Genomic DNA, 21,149 nt, shown 5'->3' on the forward strand with positions numbered 1-21,149 from the left:
CATTGGACAGGCCAAGGTCACGGTCAACATTTTCTTTCTTACATGCCTCATTGGCCAGTCTATCAGTACGGTCATGATACCTAATTCAACATGGGACGTAATCCACACAATTTCAATACAAGAGTTGTTCTCATTGGCAGTTATCACATTTCTTTTAATATCACATACAACTTTAGACATAGAACCTGACGGACTGTTCATTGATTTCAAAGCGCTTTGAGTCACAGAATATCACCCCACCTCTATTTTCTTTAAGGTAGTCTGTGACTAAGTAGATTCCAGTTAGTTCAGTTTGTTTTGTGCTGGCCCAGTTGTTCAGCCTTTGCTTGTTTGACACTATCATCTCTTTTTCTTTATATATTACAATTGCACAGCCTGTTCTACCTGTGTTTGTCTGCGCAGAACCATTAGTAAAAGCATAACATTCACTTGATTTAATGCTCTCTATGTGTCTGTTCATAGTTTCTAGTGTGACACATCTCATCACATCGGTGTGGTCTGTCAAATTGACATCCACTCTGGTGTTGATCTACTGACTACACCCTTGATATTTGGCGAGCTGGTTTGTTTGTAACAAAGCGAAGCGATCGAACCAATATTTCAGCATAATTATGGGGTTGGTTGGCTGTGATGGGTGCAGTACTCCAACGAAATAGATATCTGTTTTTGAAAGAACAACTAAAGAAAGGGTTACAGTGGAAGTCTGGGTGTAGATTGTAAAAGGCTTATTTGATGAAAATTCCTTATCATGGCAGATTGATAACTTTAGCTATAGTAAAAAAGTAACAGACAGAAATAATAAGAAAATCAAAGAGACTCTGCGTTAACTAGATACTATCATTTAAGTTGGGAGACAAAATTAGGGTTGAGAATCTTCTAGAATCTGAATAATTTAGACAGAAAGTTCAGACGTCTTGTTTTTTCTTTAGTTTAAGCCGCCCAGTAATGTGCATTCACACATCTTCAGTTACGAAGACTTTTATCACTGGAATCCCGTGTTGCAGGGAGAGACTTGGAACGTAATAACGTATGTAATGGGGGTATTTGTCTGGTAAGAGTCTAAAATAATTTGTGTTGTTTTCAAAATAAGAACCGTTTATTCAAGAGTACGGAGATTCGCTTTAAGAATTGAAATGGTGGGTGGAGGGAGTGGGTAGGTGGGCAGTAATGGTAAATTTTGTTTGAGAATAAGCTCAACTGACCGTCGAAGGTCGGCGCCGCAGAGCAATTTCTTAATGTTGAAGTAATACTCAAGGATAACTCATCAACATGTATTGTATTCATTATGCAACTTTTATTAACACACACACACACACACACACACACACACACATATATATATATATATATATATATATATATATATATATATATATATATATATATATATATATATATATATATATATATATATATATATATATACATCTTTCATTTTGTAATTACACGAAAGCGCTTGGGAACCTGATATATACACATATATATATATATATATCATAGCAATAATCGAACCCTCGACCTACTGGGTAGGACTAGGGAACGCTTACCGGCTAGCCCACAAGGACATATAATCAACGACCTCACCAGCAAGGAATCGAACCCTCGACCTACTGACTAGGGAACGCTTACCGGCTAGGCCACAAGGACACTAAAAGCAGTTCTAGACTCTGTTATATTTCACACAAAGCCTGTTCATCGAGCTGATGGCGCCGTGAACCTCATTGGGAAACTGCCCGTGCCTCGTATGTGGTGTCAGTAGCATTTTACCGAATCCAGCTGGTATGAAACGCGAGGTACATATATATACTTCATTTTTAGTCCATATAACACGCGGACTTTGAACATATTTGATTATATGTTCAAAGTGTTGAAGTATATATATATATATATATATATATATATATATATATATATATATATATATATATATATATATATATATATATATATAAATATATATAAACATAAATAAATAAATATATATATATATATATATATATATATATATATATATATATATATATATATATATATATATTTCATGTAAATCCACAATATATCAGTTGTTTAGTTTATATAAGCATTTGATAAGATGAAACCTCTCCTTTAACAAACATATATGTTTGTTCACATCATATATTTGCCAAACAAGAAGGATAAATGCATCGAAATTTGAGTTATTTGGTGCATTAGGTGGATGTGGAAGCATTATGAAGGAGATCAGGATGATACTGGTAGACCATGGTGGTGCTGTTGGTGACGGGGAAAGCTGCTGACGAAGGCATATCGGTGGTGCTCTGTCGCAAAGTCGGTGGCACCACCCGATGTTGAATTTTGCAGAAGGAGGACGAGTCTGCTGTGCCGTATTGTGTGTCAGGAGAATTGGTGGAGGTGTTGATTCCGCTTCCTGTCACTGCTTCGGTGTATTCTCTGTCTGTGAAGTACTGGTAGGACGCTGTCGGCGAGTAAACATGAGCCTGTGACGGGAATTGTTGGCACTGTGGCGGTGATGATAGTAGAGGTTGTGGTGGTGATGGTGGTAGAGGCTGTGGTGACGGCGGTGATAGAGGCTGTGGCGGTGATGGAAGTGGTTGGTGCTGTGAATGCACTAAAGATTCTGATCCAACAAGTTTTTGCTGTAAAGATGAGACAAGATCGGAACCCAGTAACTGCTTGACTTGTCGAAAGTGGTCTGGATTATTCAGTGTTGCGAACTCTTCTAACAAGTCCCTAAAATGAGTAAGACCATTGACGTCAGACAGTGAATTTCTCTTTGGATGCGAACCATCATCTTTTGAGTCGATTTGTTGTTGTTGCTGTCGTGATAATGTTGGGGATGGGGAAGACTGGTGTGGAGGAGAGTGTTGTTGGGACAGGCGACACTGTGGCTCGTCGAACAGCAAAGGATGCTCCGGTCCCTGATGTGCAGTGTATGTAGGTGGTGTCGTTGGCTCCTGTTTAGGAATAATAAAACCCGGTCTTGACATACCCTGTTGCTGATTCATGTGTTGTTGCTCCTGTTGTGATTGCTGTTGAATTTGATGCTGGTGTTGAAAGAATAGCGCTTGCTGGTGAAGATATTGCTGTTGTTGCAGGTAGCATTGATACTGTTGTTGTAGTTGTTGCTGTTGATGTTGCTCTCCAAAGTTGCCACAGCCGCTGATGTTATTCATAAGTTGATTTTCTAATTGCTGGAATGCCTGCTGAGACTGGTGGACGTTCTGAAGGTTGCATGGTTGACTGGAATTAATGTAGTCGAGTTGCGTCATGAGGTCTGAGGCGGGATCTTGAGGAGGTGCTGGCATCTGCTCTGATAGAGCTTGTGGCTGCGGTGAGAGCTTCTGCTGCTGCTGCTGCTGCTGCTGTTGTTGTTGTTGTTGTTGTTGTTGTTGTTGTTGTTGTTGCTGCAGGAAAATTTGTGGTGGTGGTGTCTGAAGATGCGATGTCTGCTGCGTTATCGATGGTGAATTTTGCTGCAAATTATTTGCCATGGGTTGCTGATGTTTCATGGTGCGACCGTCAGGGAAAAGATTACCCAGACCAAAATTAGGAGAGCTGAGAACACTCACGATGGACTTCTGCAACTGTTGCATAATCATCCGCTGGAAGCTCGGATTATTTGCTAACTGCTCGAAATCAAGAGACGCCAAGAGGTCGCCCATTCCCGAGGAGTCGGGAGCGCGTGAGTTCCCCTCGGGTGCCACACCTGATGACGTCCCTATAAGCCCAGCCTGGCGCTCACCACTGGAGGGTGTTTTTGGGGTGACCATCACTTGCATAGGCGCTACCGGTGGTGGAACAATATCTACGGGACGTGAGGAAGGACCTGGGTCTTCCTGAGGCGCCACAGATGGCATGGTGGACAAACTCTGTTGCTGCACGATGCTAGGCCACTCAGTGTAAGGGTTCAGGTTTAGTCGACCTAACTGAGTCTGGATCTCTGCGATCTGTGAAAGTGAGATGAAGCATCCTTAGGTATAGGATGAAAATGTGCCTAACTGGTTGAGTTAAGCGAATGCACTGATCAAAATGGTATTAAATTTTACTGAAACTTAACGTTAAGTACACCCAATACACAACAGCTACAAGGAAAATGAACCGATGAAATCTCTGTGAATCCCAACTTTGTAGTTAAAATTTACTTATGCAATTAGAGGAGACAATGTGAGTATTATATGCAGTATACTGTTATGGTTCATGTTAAATTTGTTCATTTTTAGATGTGTATACTCTTCGATCTGTCCATCTGTACATCTGTCTGTGTATCTGCGAGTGTCTCTGCCATCGTGTGTGTGTAATAATGATAATAATGAACGGTTTATTGAAAGAGCATGAAAACCAAAAAAGGCGGAAAATCCACAGTGTGTGTGTGTGTGTGTGTGTGTGTGTGTGTGTGTGTGTGTGTGTGTGTGTGTGTGTGTGTGTGTGTGTGTGTGTGTGTGTGTGTGTGTGTGTGTGATGATTTTGTTGACTAACCTCTTGCTTGGCCAACTTGAGATTGTACTCAGTGTGCTGGTCATTCAGCTCCCGGAGGTCTGTCAGTTTCATCAAAAGGCGAGGGTAGAGGATAGGGGCGTTGTGAGGGCCATAGCGCCAACCCAGGTACTTTCTGTACCCACCCAGCAACAACGGTTATCAATGGAAAAAAGAAGAGCATTGCCAGAATTATTAATATGTCTGAAAGTATGAACTATTTATTGCACTGAAACCTTACAGATTTTTTATTTTATTTATTTATTATTATTTTTTTACTGGGATTAGCCCACCCGAGCACAGTTCATTGACCACATCAGGGCCTGGGGGGCGAAAATATAATAATAAATAATGATAATAATAATTGTGTTGTGAATGGTAAGAAAAACAATTGAGACCCTGTAATTGTGTGTAAATGAAACAGAAAGTCAGATAAGCGGCCTGGGACTTGGTCACAATTTTTGTGGTGCTGTATGGCAGCAGGGTGTACTATTAGACAACACATTATGCTTCCAATATCATTCCAGGCGGTAGTACCTCCCTGTTTGATAGCTGCCTAGATTATACGTTAATAATATACTGATTACATTGTAACGATTGAAAATATATTAAGGAAAAAGGCCTCACTTTTTTATTATTTAAGGGTGTATATGAAATAGGACTATTTTTTTAGGACCAGCGAGCGAAGTTTTGAAGAACAACTAGTGTTACCTCTCTGCCTCTCTCCCTCCCTGCTCTTCCTCCAACTCACAGGGGTCCAGGGAGAGGGCAGGGAGGGAGGGAGGGAGGGACATTTTTCTGGGACACCCTATATTTATACTGTACATGTTATAACAACAAGTGGGAGGAAGGAAGCGACCTAACATGGAAAAAAGATGCCCAGGGCACACGAGACGCTGACATAGAACAAGATGACCAAGGCCTGACCTGATGAGGAACAGCAAAAGAAGAAGACTCAGGGCACACCACAAAATGAGAATGAGAAGATGAGGGCGTAATGGAGGATCTACTATAAAATAAGAGGAGCCAAGACTTACCTGAGAAGATGGATGTAATGGTCCTGGCGCATCTGGACGGTAGGACCAGCTAGCAGGTGAGGTCGGTCGCTGGTGAAGAGAACGATAAGCAGCAACAACATCATGACAGGCTCGTCCACGTTCAGCTCCTTCAGGCTGCGGAGATCAGATAATTAGTGAAGAACAGGTGAGTGGTGGAGAACAGGTGAATGTTGGAGACCAGGTGAGTAGTAGAGACCAGGTGCGTGGTGGAGAACAGGTGTGTCGTGGAGAACAGGTGAATGGTGGAGAACAGGTGAGTGGTGGAGAACAGGTGAATGTTGGAGACCAGGTGAGTAGTAGAGACCAGGTGAGCGGTGGAGAACAGGTGAGTGATGGAGAACAGGTGAATTTTGGAGACCAGGTGAGTAGTAGAGAAATGGTGAGTGGAGGACACCAGTGATTAGTGGAGAACAGGTGAGTCGTGGAGAAGAGGTGAGTGGTGGAGAAGAGGTGAGTGGTGGAGAAGAGGTGAGTGATGGAGAACAGGTGAATATTGGAGAACAGGTGAGTAGTGGAAAACAGGTGAGTGGTGGAGAGCAGATAAAGGGTGGAGAATGCGTGAGCGGTGGAGCCCAGGTGAGTGGTGGAGAACAGGTGAATAGTGGAGACCAAGTGAGCAGTGGAGACCAGAAGAGTAGTGGAGACCAGGAGAGTAGTGGAGAGCAAGTGAGTAGTGGAGAGCAGGTGAGCGGTGGAGAGCAGGTGAGTGGTGGACACGAGGTGATTAGTGGAGAACAGTGAGTAGTTGAGACCAGGAGAGTAGTAGAGAGTAGGTGGGTGGTGGAGAGTAGGTGAGTGGTGGAGAGTAGGTGAGTGGTGGAGAACAGGTGAGTGGTGGAGAAAAGATGAGTGGTGGAGACCAAGTGAATGGTGGAGACCAAATGAGTGGAGGAGACCGGGTGAGTGGTGGAGAACAGGAGTGGTGGAAAACAGATGAGTGGTGGAGAGGAGGTAAGTGGTGGAGAATCAGGTGAATGGTGGAGATAAGTTAGAGGAGGATAGCAGGCGAGTGATGGAGATCAAGTGAGTGGAGGAGACCAAGTGAGTGGAGGACACCAAGTGAGTGGTGGAGACCAAGTGAGTGGTGGAAATCAGGTGAGTGGTGGAGACCAAGTGAGTGGAGGACACCAGATGAGTGGTGGAGACCAGGTGAGTGGTGGGGAGGAGGTAAGTGGTGGAGAATCAGGTGAATGGTGGAGAAAGTTAGAGGAGGATAGCAGGCGGTGATGTCATGATGGAGGAGACCAAGTGAGTGGAGGACACCAGAGTGAGTGATGGAGACCAAGTGAGTGAGGAGACCAGGTGGTGGTGGAGACCAAGTGAGTGGTGGAAACCAGGTGAGTGGTGGAAACCAGGTGAGTGGTGGAGACCAAGTGAGTGGAGGTCACCAGATGGTGGTGGAGACCCAGGTGAGTGGTGGGAGACCAGGTGAGTGGTGGAGAACAGGTATATGGTGGAGACCAGGTGAGTGGTGGAAGGTGAGTGGTGGAGACCAGGTGTGGTGGAGAACAGGTATGTGGTGGAGACCAGGTGAGTGGTGGGAGACAAGGTGAGTGGTGGAGACCAGGAGACTATTAGATAGCAGGTGAGTGGTGGAAACCAGGTGAGTGGTGGAAACCAGGTGAGTGGTGGAGACCAAGTGAGTGGAGGACACCAGGTGAGTGGTTGAGAACAGGTGAGTGATGGAGACCAGGTGAGTGGTGGAGAACAGGTGAGTGATGGAGACCAGGTGAGTGGTGGAGAATAGGTGTGTGGTGGAGAAAAGATGAGTGGTGGAGATCAAGTAAGAGGAGGACACCCGGTGAATGGTGGAGACCAAGTGAGTGGATGACACTAGGTGAGTGGGGGAGAACAGGTGAGTGGAGGACACCAGGTGAGTGGGGGAGACCAAGTGAGTGGAGGACACCAGGTGAATGGTTGAGAACAGGTGAGTGATGGAGACCAGGTGAGTGGTGGAGAACAAGTGCGTGGTGGAGAAAAGATGAGTGGTGGAGATCAAGTGAGTGGAGGACACCAGGTGAGTGGTTGAGAACAGGTGAGTGATGGAGACCAGGTGAGTAGTGGAGACCAGGTGAGTGGTGGAGACCAGGTGAGTGGTGGAGAACAGGTGAGTGGTGGAGACCAGGTGAGTGGTGGAGACCAGGTGAGTGGTGGAGACCAGGTGAGTGGTGGAGACAAGGTGAGTGGTGGAGACCAGGTGAGTGGTGGAGAACAGGTGAGTGGTGGAGAGCAGGTGAATGGTGGAGACCGGGTGGGTGGTGGAGACCAGGTGAGTGGTGGAGACCAGGAGAGTAGTGGAGAAATGGTGAGTGGAAGGCACCAGGTGAGTGGGAAAGACCAAGTGAGTGGAGGACACCAGGTGAGTGGTTGAGAACAGGTGAGTGATGGAGACCAGGTGAGTGGTGGAGACCAGGTGAGTGGTGGAGAACAAGTGCGTGGTGGAGAAAAGACGAGTGGTGGAGAGCAGGTGAATGGTGGAGACCGGGTGGGTGGTGGAGACAAGGTGAGTGGTGGAGACCAGGTGAGTGGTGGAGAACAGGTGAGTGGTGGAGAGCAGGTGAATGGTGGAGACCGGGTGGGTGGTGGAGACCAGGTGAGTGTTGGAGACCAGGGGAGTAGTGGAGAAATGGTAAGTGGAGGGCACCAGTGATTAGTGGAGAACAGGTGAGTGGTGGAGAACAGGTGAGTCGTGGAGAACAGGTGAGTGGTGGAGAAGAGGCGAGTGATGGAGAACAAGTGAATATTGGAGAACAGGTGAATAGTGGAGACCAGGTGAGTGGAGGAAAATAGGTGAATAGTGGAGACCAAGTAAGTGGTGGAGAGCAGGTGATTGGTGGAGAGCAGGTGAGTAGGGAAGACCAAGTGAGTGGTGGAGAACAGGTGAGTAGGGGAGAACAGGTGAGTGGTGGAAACGAGGTGATTAGTGGAGAACAGGTGAGTAGTGGGGACCAGGTGAGTGGAGGAGAGCAGGTGAGAAATTGTGACCAAGTGAGTGGAGGACACCAGCTGAGTGGTGGAAACCAAGTGAGAGGACACAAGGTTAGTGGTGGAGAACAGGTGAGTGGTGGAGCCCAGGTGGGTGGTGGAGACCAGGTGAGTGGTGGAGAACAGATAAAGGGTGGAGAATGAGTGAGCGGTGGAGACCAGGTGAGTGGTGGAGATCAGGTGAGTGGTAGAAACCAGGTGAGTGGTCGAGAAAAGTGAGAGGAGGACATCAGGTGTTTGGTGGAGACCAAGTGAGAGGAGGACACCAGGTGAGTGGTGGAGACCAGGTATATGATGGAGAATAGGTGAGTAGTGGAGACCAAGTGAGTGGAGGACACGAGATGATTAGTGGAGAACAGGTGAGTAGTGGAGACCAAGTGAGTGGAGGACACGAGATGATTAGTGGAGAACAGGTGAGTAGTGGAGACCAAGTGAGTGGAGGAGACCAGTTGAGGAGTCGAGACCAAGTGAGTGGAGGACACCACGTGAGCAGTGGAGAACAGGTGAGTGGTGAGACCAGGTGAGTGGTGGAGACCAGGTGCGTGATGGAGAACAGGTGAATGTTGGTGACTAGGTGAGTAGTAGAGACCAGGTGAGTAGGGAGAATGGTGAGTGGAGGACACCAGTGATTAGTGGAGAACAGGTGAGTAGTGGAGGTCAGGTGAGTGGTTGAGACTGGGTGAGTGGAGGAGGAGAGTGGTGGAGAACAGGTGAGTGGTGGAGACCAGATGAGTGGCGGAGACCAGGTGAGTTGTAGGAACAGGTGAGTGGTGGAGAGAGGAGAGGCCAAGTGAATGGTGACGAAGGGGGGGGGCAAGAGAGTGCTGGAGAGAGGGGGGAGGGCAAGTGAGTGGTGGAGAGAGGGGGGGGGGACGACAAGTAATTGGTTGAGAGTGCGAGATACCGAGTGAGTGATGGCGAGTGAGTGAGGCCAAGTGAGTGGTAGAGAGAGAAGGAGACCAAGTGAGTGGTGGAGAGGGAAAGGCCAAATGAGCGGTAGTGAGAGGGGGAGGCCAGTGACGGTAGAGAGAGGGAAAGACCAAGTGAGTGTTAGAGAGAGGAGGCGGAATAAGTGGTGAGGAGAGGGAAAGGCCAAGTGAATGGTGGCAAGAGGGGGGAGGGCACTGTGTGGTAGAGAGAGAGAGAGAGAGAGACCAAGTGAGTGATAGAGAGAGAAGGAATCCAAGTGAGTGGTGGAGAGAGGTGAGCCTCCGGGCTAGCTCTCTCTCTCCCAAGCTACTTAGGTTACAGTCACAGTTACTGTAGATCGACTGCGGTTAGTTTTGTCTGGCCAAAGAGTCAGTCCTGCAGCCACACGTCCTGTGCTAGGTTAACAGAGTGCAATAGACTTAGACAGTTATTGTACATCCGGACATAGCGTTTCTTACAATGAACAGTTTGTGAAACTACATGTGTATGTGTGTGTGGGAACATGCATCCCCACAGGACCATATCGAAATCATAAGGGTCCACTCAAAACAAGTTCAAAACAAAATGGGTAATTCATTTTAATATTATCAAATTTTTAAAGTTAAATGGAAAAAGTAAATAACTCAAAATAATAGAGCTTGTGTAGCAACGGCATGAGTGAGTATTTATCGCCAAACGTGAGCCAATTGCAGGGACCTGTGAGGATGAATGCCTTCGGCCTGAACCAATGAGAGAACCTGTGAGATGTGGGGTCATGAAAGAGGTGGCACCCTTTGTGGGCGACACAGTTTGAAAAAGACAGTCTGGTTTTGGAGAGAGTTAAGTGTGGGTGCGTGTAGGTGTCATCTTCTCATACAGTGGGATATAATGTGAGTACCTTTTAAGTTTTATCCGTTTCACGAAATGTATTGTGATTCATGTGATCCATGGTTAGCTAGCTAGGAAGATAGGTTATTATTTTGAAAGTGTGACTGTTCATTTTGATTAACGTCGTCAATAAACGAAGAACTGTTATGATTAGTTCTCAATTCCCTTGTGTATGGAGTACAGTATTGTCCTTTATAAGTGTCTTTAGTGTTATGCAGTAATACAGTGAATCCTAAGCAATACCTATTTCATATTTCCCCTCTATTAATTGTTGTATCTTAGTCCCCAGCTATCCACCTCCTCAGTCTCCCCTTGGTGTGAGGACCTACATTCCTTAACATCCCACAGCCAGTCTCAAACATAAACAAATACCTCCCTCACTATCTCCATTCCTCAATTCTTCCTCCACTTCCACCATCTTACGAGTATAACGAACAGACAAAGAACAGAAAAATATAATAAAGAAGTAAAGGAGTGAAAATAGGGAACAGTAAAGAAATAAGAAATACAATTCAATAAAAATAATAAGAACAGGTAAATATAAAACCTTTTATTATTGATTGTTATACTTGATTGCAAAGAAAATTTGTGTGGGAGTTAGTGTTATGCTAGTTTTATAATAGTGTATATAGTCTGTAAAATTCTTCCAAATCTATTGATAAATTTTATATCTCTTGAGAGAGAGAGAACACATAACTCGAATATGGTCCCGGTCCAAAAATTGCCCTGGAGCCACACTTTTCTCACCACTGCTGGAGACTATAGAAGACACGATAACACACATCGCCGACGTATGTTTGTGTGTGCACACAAACAGACGGTCGGCGACACCTGCTTTAATATTTCTGGTGAACTCCATTAAGAATAGACTGACCCGTTACTTGGATCGAGTTAATTTTTTGTAAGTTTTCAACTACAGTTAAATTTCATTTAGGCAAGACTTAAATTGAAGATGAACTTCACTAAGACAAAAATAACCTGTGAATGAACTTCATGTGCATCTCGTACAGCTCACAAGACACCAACTTCTTCATATCCTCGACCCTGAGGGTGGGGGCATCCTTGTACAACTGGTGGTTGGTGTTGGGCCAGCGGTTGTTCTCTGTGTCAAAGGTCTGCACTCCGCGGATCAGCGACATCTCCAGGATTCCATTGCGAAGGAGGTTCCCCTGGTCCTGTGATGAGTAAGACGATGTGACTCACAGGAGGACATGACTCATGCCAGAACAACAGAGCAATGACACATGCAAGCATATGCGTATATGCAAGTAAATAAAAGAAACACACACACACACACACACACACACTACTACTACTACTACTACTACTACTACTACTTTTTTTATAATATGGCCTCCAGCCTCCCCCAATACTCAAACCTTCGCCACCATTTTATAACCATAAAATTAAATATCCTAATACATAAGTAGCTACCCTAGCTGTGTTGAGTTAGTTGAGCCGCAGATCTATGCGGCATTCAGTGACTGTTGCCTGACAGTCAATATCTTGGACTGTTGTCGGCTTTGGGGCCGATGCTCTCGTTCCCCTGAGGCAGAGCAAAGCCGACCTAAGGAGAAAGAAGGACAGTCGACATCTCATCCAGGCTGTAACATAACTTCTGGGTTGCTGCTTCCGTTCAGATAACATCTCCGCGAGTCTGGCGTAGAAACATCTTGCACTTGGTCCCATCCCACCAGAGGTGAACACCAGAGGAGTGAAGCTGCCCTGTTCAACGTTTTAAATTCTACTACTACTACTACTACTACTAAAACTTTTTTTCAGAAACGTGGTCTCCATCCTCCCCCTATAGCCACACCTTCGACGCCATTTTATTACCGTAAAATTAAATATCCTAATACATAAGTAGCTATCCTAGCTGTGTTGAGTTAGTTGAGCCGCAGATCTATGCGGCATTCAGTGACTGTTGCCTCATAGTCAATATCTGCAACTGTTGTTGGCTTTGGGGCCGATGCTCTCGTTCCCCTGAGGCAAAGCAAAGCAGACCTAAGGAAAGAGAAGGACAGTCGACATCTCATCCAGGCTGTAACATAACTTCTGGGCTGCTGCTTCTGTTCGGATAGCACCTCCGCGAGTCTGGTGTAGAAGCATCTTGCACTTGGTCCCATCCCACCAGAGGTTGTGAACACAGGAGGAGTGAAGCTGCCTTGATCAACGTTTTGAATTCTCTCCCCATATGCCCTTATCTTGTCGTTTTTGTTCCTCCTGTGTGCAGCATTGAGAGCTAAGTTCCGGTGACATGCGGCCATGGGATAAAAAATCCTGATGTTGAAGAAGGCTCGCTGTCCCTGCGTCGAGAATCCTCGAGCACTGACGTCAACACAGGCTTTGTTGGATATGTTTGAAGTCCTGTGTTGGAAATTCTCACCGTCCAATGGAAGGAGGGTCGGTTCTACCCTAACATCACGACAGATTTCCTTCAACATATTTGCTGTAAGATCCCTTACTCCGTCATGCCTCATGCATATGAAGCCCCCTTTCTTGCACACCATGGCATGATCGACGTCATAGGAAGAGCCACACACGCATTGGGAGGGTAAACCTTCTACTGGCCTACCGTACCTTAGAGCAATGGCATCTGTAAATTCTTGTTTATTGAGACTGAAACCATTTGTCTTTATCGGTAACGTAGTTAACCAGTTTGAGGCGCCCACCTCCTGCGCCATAGCTACTTTTTTTTTCAAATTCTCTGGTACTTGCAGCATCAGTTGCTGCAACTTATCACTTTGGCCGTGCTGTCGTTATGTTGTAATGAACCTTCGAATCTTGTTTACTTCACTGGTATTCACCTCACCTGTTGCGTTCTGAGCTATTATGTGATCAATGAGGGCTGCTATGAGCTTAACTGAGTTTTGATGTTCGGTGGCAGCAATCTCCTCTGGATTGGTCAATCCCATTCATCCCAGTCTCGGTGGTAGTGCAAGGAGTGATCTTTCTGCTGGGGTTAAGTGAAGGTGTTTCACTAATTTGGGAAAGAAATTGACGCTGATAGCTTCTTCCAGGAGGAGGGGTCCGATATCAGGGATAGTGCACATCAGGTAGTTCCAGCGATGCTTGACTCCATGGGTGACTGCCGCAAAAGCCGCATGTGGCTCTGTGTTCGCAATATCAGAGTGCTTGGATTTCCCTAACCCACTCATTCACCTTTTCCGTTACGTACTCGGTCTTGAAGTCCGTCGTACCGATTACTGCACCTAGGTGTCTTTGGCCATCCTTTGTTATTTTGATCTCACTTCCACCGAACACCTCCATTGCCCGTTCATAATGTTCTGGCTTCACAATGAGGAAGGGCTTGCTGGCGTTTGGGTGGTACCCTATTTGTGGACCTCGTGATGTTTCCAGGTCCCATCACTTTTTGATGTCCTCCACTTTTCCTGCTCCTGTAAGGTCTGCTTAACCTCGGTTGATTCAAATTTTATTGTGTGTTGGAGCACGGATAGGCCTATTGCGTACATTACCATTGCAACAGGGTCCTCCTACGATGTTGCCTATGATACAATGATATGAGTTAATAAGGATGTCACCTTCGTTGGTGAGCTCTGAGGTGACTCGAGAGGCCGATAAGGGACCGGAAGGGTCAGCCACAGATGTTGCACGTATGGTGGGCTACATCAAGTGCGCGAGGGGTGGCGGCAGCAGCTTTCCGGCGTTAGCGCTTCTCTACTTCGGTGTGCAGTCGAGCTAACTCGAAAGTATTGCCACCTTCTCGTGTGGTGCTCCTCCAAGCGTTTCGGTGTGGAGTGAGTGTCTTCCAGGTGAGGGGGGTCGATTTGGCACTTTTTCAGGTTTGTCTTAAGACTATCCTTATAGCTTTTCAGTTGCCTGCCAGCATTACGTTTACTATTCGTTAGGTGACTGTAAAGTAGCTGCTTTGGCAGTTTATTGTCGTCCATGCGGATAACATGGCCAGTCCAACGTTGTTGTTCATGGGTAATGGTAGCCTCGATGCTCCTACAGATGATGTCAGCAAGAATACTGGTATTTGTTATCGTGTCTTCCCAGCGAACTCGGAGGATAGAACGTAGACTATGTTGGTGAACGTTTTCAAGTGCCTTGAGGTGCCTCCTGTATGTGACTCATGCCTCGCTGCCATATAGCAGGGTGAGGAGGACCACTGCTTGATATATGTTCAACTTTTTTGCTCCCTACAGCTGAAGACACGGTACAGAGTCTGCCAAAGACTTGAGATGCACATGTGATCCGATGTTGATTCTCTTCACCGATGTCCGCGGTGGTGGGCAGGTGGGACCCGAGATACTGAAAATGGGTAACATTAGAGAGTGTAGTACCATTAAGCTGGGTGATTGGTGGAGATGTGGCTGAGCCAGGGGCAGGCTGAAAGAGAATGTGAGTGTTACGTACATTCACCTCAAGGCCAAAGTGTGCACACGCATCTGCGTAGGTGTTCAAGATCTCTTATAGGTCGCCTTCAGTGTGAGTGACGAGGGAGAAGCGTCTACATACTGAAGGAAGGCAGCCAAGAAAATGGAAAAGGGAGTTGGTGCTATTACACATCCTTGTTTTACCCCCGTTTGGATGAGGAAGAACACAGACTGGGTGCCATTGTACAGGACACTGCCGTTAATGCCATCGTGGAGTTGCCTCACAATGGCGATGAATTTTGGTAGGCAGCCAAAACGGTTGAGCGTCTGCCAGAGGGCTTCCATGTTGACTGAGTCGAAGGCCTTGGTTAGGTCGATGAAGGTGATGTACAGGTCACGACGCTGTTCTCTGCACTTTTCCTGTATCTGGCAGGCAGCAAAGATTCATGTCAGTGTTGCCACGTGATGGCCTAAAGACTCATTGAGATTCTGTGAGGAAGTTTTCCGCCTCAGGAAGAAGCCTGTTTAGGAGGACTCGGGCGATAATCTTGCCAGCTACGGACAGAGGAGAGAACCTGCGGTAGTTATCATAGTTTGACCTGTCTCCCTTGTTCTTATAAGTATTGACGATGGAGGAGTCTTTAAGACTCGGGGATATCCTCCTTTTCCCATATATTCTCCAGGAGAGAGTGGAGACTGCTGTTAAGCAGAGGTCCTCCTGCTTTATGCACCTCGGCTGGGATTCCATTAGGTGCCGAGGCTCTGTATGTTTGATGGCAGTAGCTACCTCATCCAGGGATGGAGGAAAACTGAGGTGGGTCAGCTCTGGATACTGAGAGACCTCTGGGTAGTCAGGACATCCACATCGGTGTTTCGGTTGAACAGCGAATGGTAGTGCTCTTTCCAGCGCTGCAGGATACCTTTTTCGTCTTTAATTAGGGAATTACCGTCGGGTGAGCGGATGAGAGCTGCGGCATGGGCGATTGGCCCATAAAATGTTTTAGTGGAATTTAAAAATTCGCGCATTGTGTGTTGATCTGCAAGTTTTTGTATTTCACATGCTTTATTTTTCAACCATTCGTTCTTTTGATTGCACACACATTAGGGTGTGACCGTTGCCCTCCAAAAAAAAAAAAAAAAAAGGTCCTACAATGCTGTTCAAAGTTTTAGTGTTGTGTATTTATCTAGGAAACACCCCTGTAAATTCTCTTGGAGATCGGTGCATGTTTGAGCTAGCACCGTCGGCTTTACAAAATAACAAGGAATATTATTATCTAATGAACAAATTTAGTGGTATTTCTTTTATTAGACTTATAAGATATACTAACACCAAGCAAATGATCGATCATATCAATCTTAATACCCCTAAAACAATATTATAGATTAGTACGAAATACAATAATCCCAATAATTGCATTTCTAGGTTGAAAACCCATTTCTCTCAACTGGCGTACAATGAAAAAAAAAAAAAAATACTACCACCCCGCAATGCCTGGAGTGCTTGAGGAGCGCCAGCAGGAGATGGCTGACTTCTTCCGTGAATCTCTAGCCCAACCATTTACACGTGGCGACTACAAGGAGCTGGTAGAGCTTTGTCTGCTGCTTGTAACTAAAGGATCCGAGCCAGTGAACTTCACGATGGTCTACCCCGGCGCACTTCACAAAGCAAGGTGGATGGCTAAACTGCTCTATACCCTCAAGATTGTTCTTTTGTTAGGCCAGATCAAAGAGCAGTTTCCCAAAGCCGAGGTTGTGACTAAAAAGTCAAATCAGCAAGTTAGAACGGTTTGCTGTGTTCACAGTCGCTGTTTATGTCCCATGGTGGATTGTTTGCCGCGTTCCAGCAAGTGCGCCACTGAATGACTTGAATTTGGTCGAAACCTTGGCTGAATTTGCCCCATATGATGCCACAATAGTTGACAAAGCACGTGTGGCACTCGGTAGACTCACTTGGTACCTAACTGAGGAGTTGGCCCCACTGGCTTTGTTCTCGTCCCAAGTACAAGAAAGGACAAAAGAGGAGATGAGGAAGGCCCTTCTTTGCCATGAAGGCACTGAAGTTACTAAGAGAGTGGGGCTCAATCATGGGGGCTATGGAAAGCCATATCTTCCCCCTGTCCCAGAAAGTGGCACTGCCCTGGTGGACCTAATTGGGCCTGACTCAAGCCGGTCCTTCACTATTTTAGGCATGCCCTATCAGTTTCTCCACAGTCCAGCCAGTGAATGGGCGGATCATGACGACTACCTGAACATGAAACGGGTTGTGGACAAGCTTCAGGTCGTCAATGAGGCTGCAGAGCGTGGTGTAAGACTTTGCCATGACTTTCTTAATGTTGCCAGGGATGAGGAGCGCTTTCAAGAAGTCCTTCAAGTAGTTGAAAATGACAGACTCCGCGTTCCTAATCAGCGCAAACGATCATCTGTTTCCGAACAGAAATCATGGTTTCTTGCTCTAGAGAAATAATACCTTGTGAATATATGATAAAACCCCTTAATGTACCATGAGAGAATAAGAATTATTAACTTTTTTGTGTTAGTGATAACAGCGTTTAATTAAGACAGGCCAATGATTTGTGTTAATATCCCTTATGACGGTTGTGTAATCTCATATATAGTCCCGTATGCGGTATAAGCAAAATCGCTATTTTTCAAATTGCTGGTGCTCATTCAAATATGCATGAATCTTCAAAAAATTGCACGTGGGTATTTTTTATGTCAATATGCAACACCAAAATTTTGAACAGCATTGTAGGACAAAGTTGGGGCAACTGTCACACCCTAACACACATACACAAATGACACAAACTAACTTGGCCATCTACCAGCACAAGGATTGTTGATCAACTCACCGTAATTGATATACCAGTATAGTGACAATTTCAATTTGCAAAGAATGGAAACAAGTGTTGAAAGTGGAACACAAGTGAGGTACCAAATCATAAGAGGGACAAAGGAAGACGTTATCATCCTGACCTGATCAACGCCCAAGTGCGAAACCCTGGACCTTTGTGAGCAGACACTCGTCAAAACCATGTGGAACCAACTATTCCATTGGGCTGAGGCTAGGTTTACCGTGTGGACTGTGGCCGGCTGTACCATGTGGACTGTTGCCATCTGTACCTTGTGGACTATGGCCGGCTGTACCATGTTAAATTGTATGTTCACTTTCATACCCTAGCTAACTCACAGTATATATTCTTCACACATTCCTCCACATTTCTTATTGAAAGTTTATGTTAAGTGACCAACTCCTCAATATTCCTTTGGAATTTAAATGATTATTGTGTTCATTGTGTATTTTCAGCTCTTGGCTGCAATTTTATCTCAATAAACCGAATATTATTATTATTATTATTATTATTACTATTATTATTATTATTATTATTACTATTATTATTATTATTATTATTATTATTATTATTATTATTATTATTATTATTATTATTATTATTATTATTATTATTATTATTATTATTATTATTATTATTATTATTATTATTATTATTATTATTATTATTATTATTATTATTATTATTATTATTATTATTATTATTATTATTATTATTATTATTATTATTATTATTATTATTATTATTATTATTATTATTATGCAAGCAAATATGTATATACTGTATGCGTATGTTTGTGTATGTGAATATGCGTGAATTGGTACATATGGAGACGTTTATATGTTTCTGTCCATGGACCTAAATACTGTATCAGTGTCATAATAATTTTGCACCTGTAAATTTAAACTTGCCGGTCTGAGATTTGACAATGCATAGCTTGCCCTGAAAATTTTATGTCGGGGGATTTGGGACCTGTAAATGTCCCCAGTAAATAACCAGTACATTCTACCTTCCTCCCCTTAAATTTACGCGAATCTCGGTAATTGAACCTGAAAGGCCTAAAAGCCCGAAATATTGACTATCTCGAAAAGGACTCAGCGGTGATAAGTACTGGAGACCAGGTGTGGGTAGAGAAGAGAAAATGATTGAGTGGTAAGATCACCCGGGGAGGGAGGTGGTTTTAGAGATCACCACCTCTGTGGGAGGGAGGGAGGGCGGTTTAGAGGTTGAGGGGTCAACACACCTAGGGGGAGGTCTTTTGGAGGTTGAGATGAACACACCTGGGGAGGGAGGTCGTTTTAGAGGCTCAGAGGTCAACATAAATAGGGGGAGGTCGCTTGGAGGTTGAGGTCAACACACCTGGGGAGGGAGGTCGTTTTAGAGGCTGAGGGGTCAACACATCTTCGGGAGGGTCGTTTTAGAGGTTGAGAGGTCAGCGCACCTGGGGAAAGAGGTCGTTTTAGAGACTCAGAGGTCAACACACCTAGGGGGAGGTCGTTTTGGAGGTTGAGGTGAACACACTTGGGGAGGGAGGTCGTTTTAGAGGCTCAGAGGTCAACACACCTAGGGAGAGGTCGTTTTGGAGGTTGAGGTCGACACACCTAGGGGGAGGTCGTTCTAGATTGAGAGGTCACTACACCTAAGGAGAGGTCGTTTTGCGGTTGAGACGTCAACACACCTAGGGAGTGATGTACTAGCATCTATTTGCATATAGACAGTAGTACTTATAATTGATGTGGGCTATTAACATGTAACATTTGTATAAATTAACTACCCAAATTAACTAGATAAACAGCAACTAGACATTGCTTATCTCATCCTTACGTGCTGTATGACATTCCCACGTCATCCACGCACCTATGATTTACACAAGTCATCACCAAGTGCCCAACCTTTAGTGGCCTTAACTCTGTATTTCACACTCTCACACGTGTTAAAGGAGCTCTGAAAATTACCTCCTATATTCTCTTGTAAAAGGACAGTTGCTTAATATCGGTTGGTTCGTCATTGATAACGATAGAGTGTGCTATAATTTAGTAATAAAATATACAAGCCAATTAGTGTTTGTGTGAACATTAAGTACTGTGAAATAACTACAAACAGATATTACAAAGATAATCCAACTGAAACTACAAAGTAACTAGAAAGAGTTACAAGATACCAGCTGGAGGGAACGCCGACTAGTACACGAGTACTGGGTGACTAGTAGATGGGATTATCTGACATTCCACGACTAGAGATGTTACCAGGTGGAATCCCAAGCATCCATGCCAGGAACTTAAAGGTGTCAACGATAACGATACTTATATAATATAATTTCCTGGAACACAAACTGGAAGCGGTAACTGCCTGGAACAGATAGGTCGTTTTAGAGATCGAGAGATCAATACAACTGGGGAGGGTGGTCCTTTTAAAGCTTGAGAGGTCAACACACTTGGAAAGGGTGGTCGTTTTAGAGGTTGAGGGATCAATACAACTGAGAAGGGAGGTCGTTTTCAGGGTTGAGATGTCAACACACCTGGGGCGGGAGGTCGCAGAACTCCGGGAAGAGCCTTGCGAAATAAGCGAAGCGCCTGACAATGGTGGTGAACATGTTGATAATCTGGACACTGGGCCGCCCCACGGTACACTGCTTAAGGTTGTGTCTGTAAGGTACCTCGTTATAGGCTCGCCTGTAGTTCAGCACCGCCCTCTCTACCTCGTCCCGCTCCTGAAACATAGCATAAGTGGTACAGTGATACTATTGAAAAGTTGTACAATGATACAGTGAAAGAGTGTTATTTCAGTGGAACAATGGTACATAGATACAGTGATATAGTGGATCAGTGGTATAGTGATACGGTGAAACAATGGCATAGTTATATCGTGGGACGAAGGTATAGCGGTACATTGGAACAATGGTACATTCTTATCCCACAAAGTGTACGGTATTTCAATTGAGATGACAAATTAGAAAAGTACGATCATTATGAATTATGAGGTTATGGAAAATGTACTAATGAGTCGCAGTTGCAGTGATTCTTGCAAAAAAGGACTTCTCATCACTACATGGCTCAGTACGGTATCATGATCTTAAGCGCCACCTGCCGCAAGAAAGACAAATACTACATACCGTAGGAGGTCTATGTCCAGTTCCAGAAATGAACCTACACCTGAATACCCATAATAAAACTGTCTTCACTATATTTGCTAAAAAGCTAATTATGGGAGTGAGGAAGTTAAGTTAGTGGTATCCTGTTCGATAGAATCGACTGCACGAGTGAAATTTCATGCTTTGATCAAAACTTAAAAAAAATTACAATTATGATTATTTTCATCTGATTTGTCAAGTTATGCAGCACGAGGGTGAAATTGATGACACTAAACATCTTATAACATACCTAATAAAATCAATGGTGAAGTTGATTTTTACAGTTATAAAGTAATATTGATATCAATATAGCAACAAGACAATGGAATAAGGTATACTGAAGCTGATGTTAAAGTTATCCTATGAATTATCACTAGATTTGATGTTTATTTTAATATCTATGTGCCAATGCTCAGTTACTTGCTACAACGAACTGACAACAGATAACGATCATTTATTCCCTTAGCATTGGTATGTAGTTACATTGTTTACCTTAGATTCTAGCATAAGCAAAGTA

General features: G+C 44.6%; 1 protein-coding gene across 1 annotated transcript in view; it reads right to left on the reverse strand.

Moving 5' to 3' along the window:
• Positions 1 to 2,046: 2,046 nt before the first annotated feature.
• The window catches only part of LOC121871013 (bromodomain-containing protein 4B-like), an 85,334-nt gene continuing 66,231 nt past the window's right edge, over positions 2,047 to 21,149 (reverse strand). The window contains exons 6-10 of the mRNA XM_042373068.1: positions 20,021 to 20,212; positions 11,292 to 11,488; positions 5,511 to 5,645; positions 4,477 to 4,609; positions 2,047 to 3,947 (exon numbers count right to left, since the gene is read on the reverse strand). Of these exons, the coding sequence (XP_042229002.1) occupies positions 2,190 to 3,947; positions 4,477 to 4,609; positions 5,511 to 5,645; positions 11,292 to 11,488; positions 20,021 to 20,212 (2,415 nt within the window). The 3' untranslated portion in view covers positions 2,047 to 2,189. The remainder of the gene's footprint in view (positions 3,948 to 4,476; positions 4,610 to 5,510; positions 5,646 to 11,291; positions 11,489 to 20,020; positions 20,213 to 21,149) is intronic.

Source organism: Homarus americanus, unplaced genomic scaffold (assembly GCF_018991925.1).
Source record: "Homarus americanus isolate GMGI-L3 unplaced genomic scaffold, GMGI_Hamer_2.0 scaffold52512, whole genome shotgun sequence".
NCBI classification, from domain to species: domain Eukaryota; kingdom Metazoa; phylum Arthropoda; class Malacostraca; order Decapoda; family Nephropidae; genus Homarus; species Homarus americanus.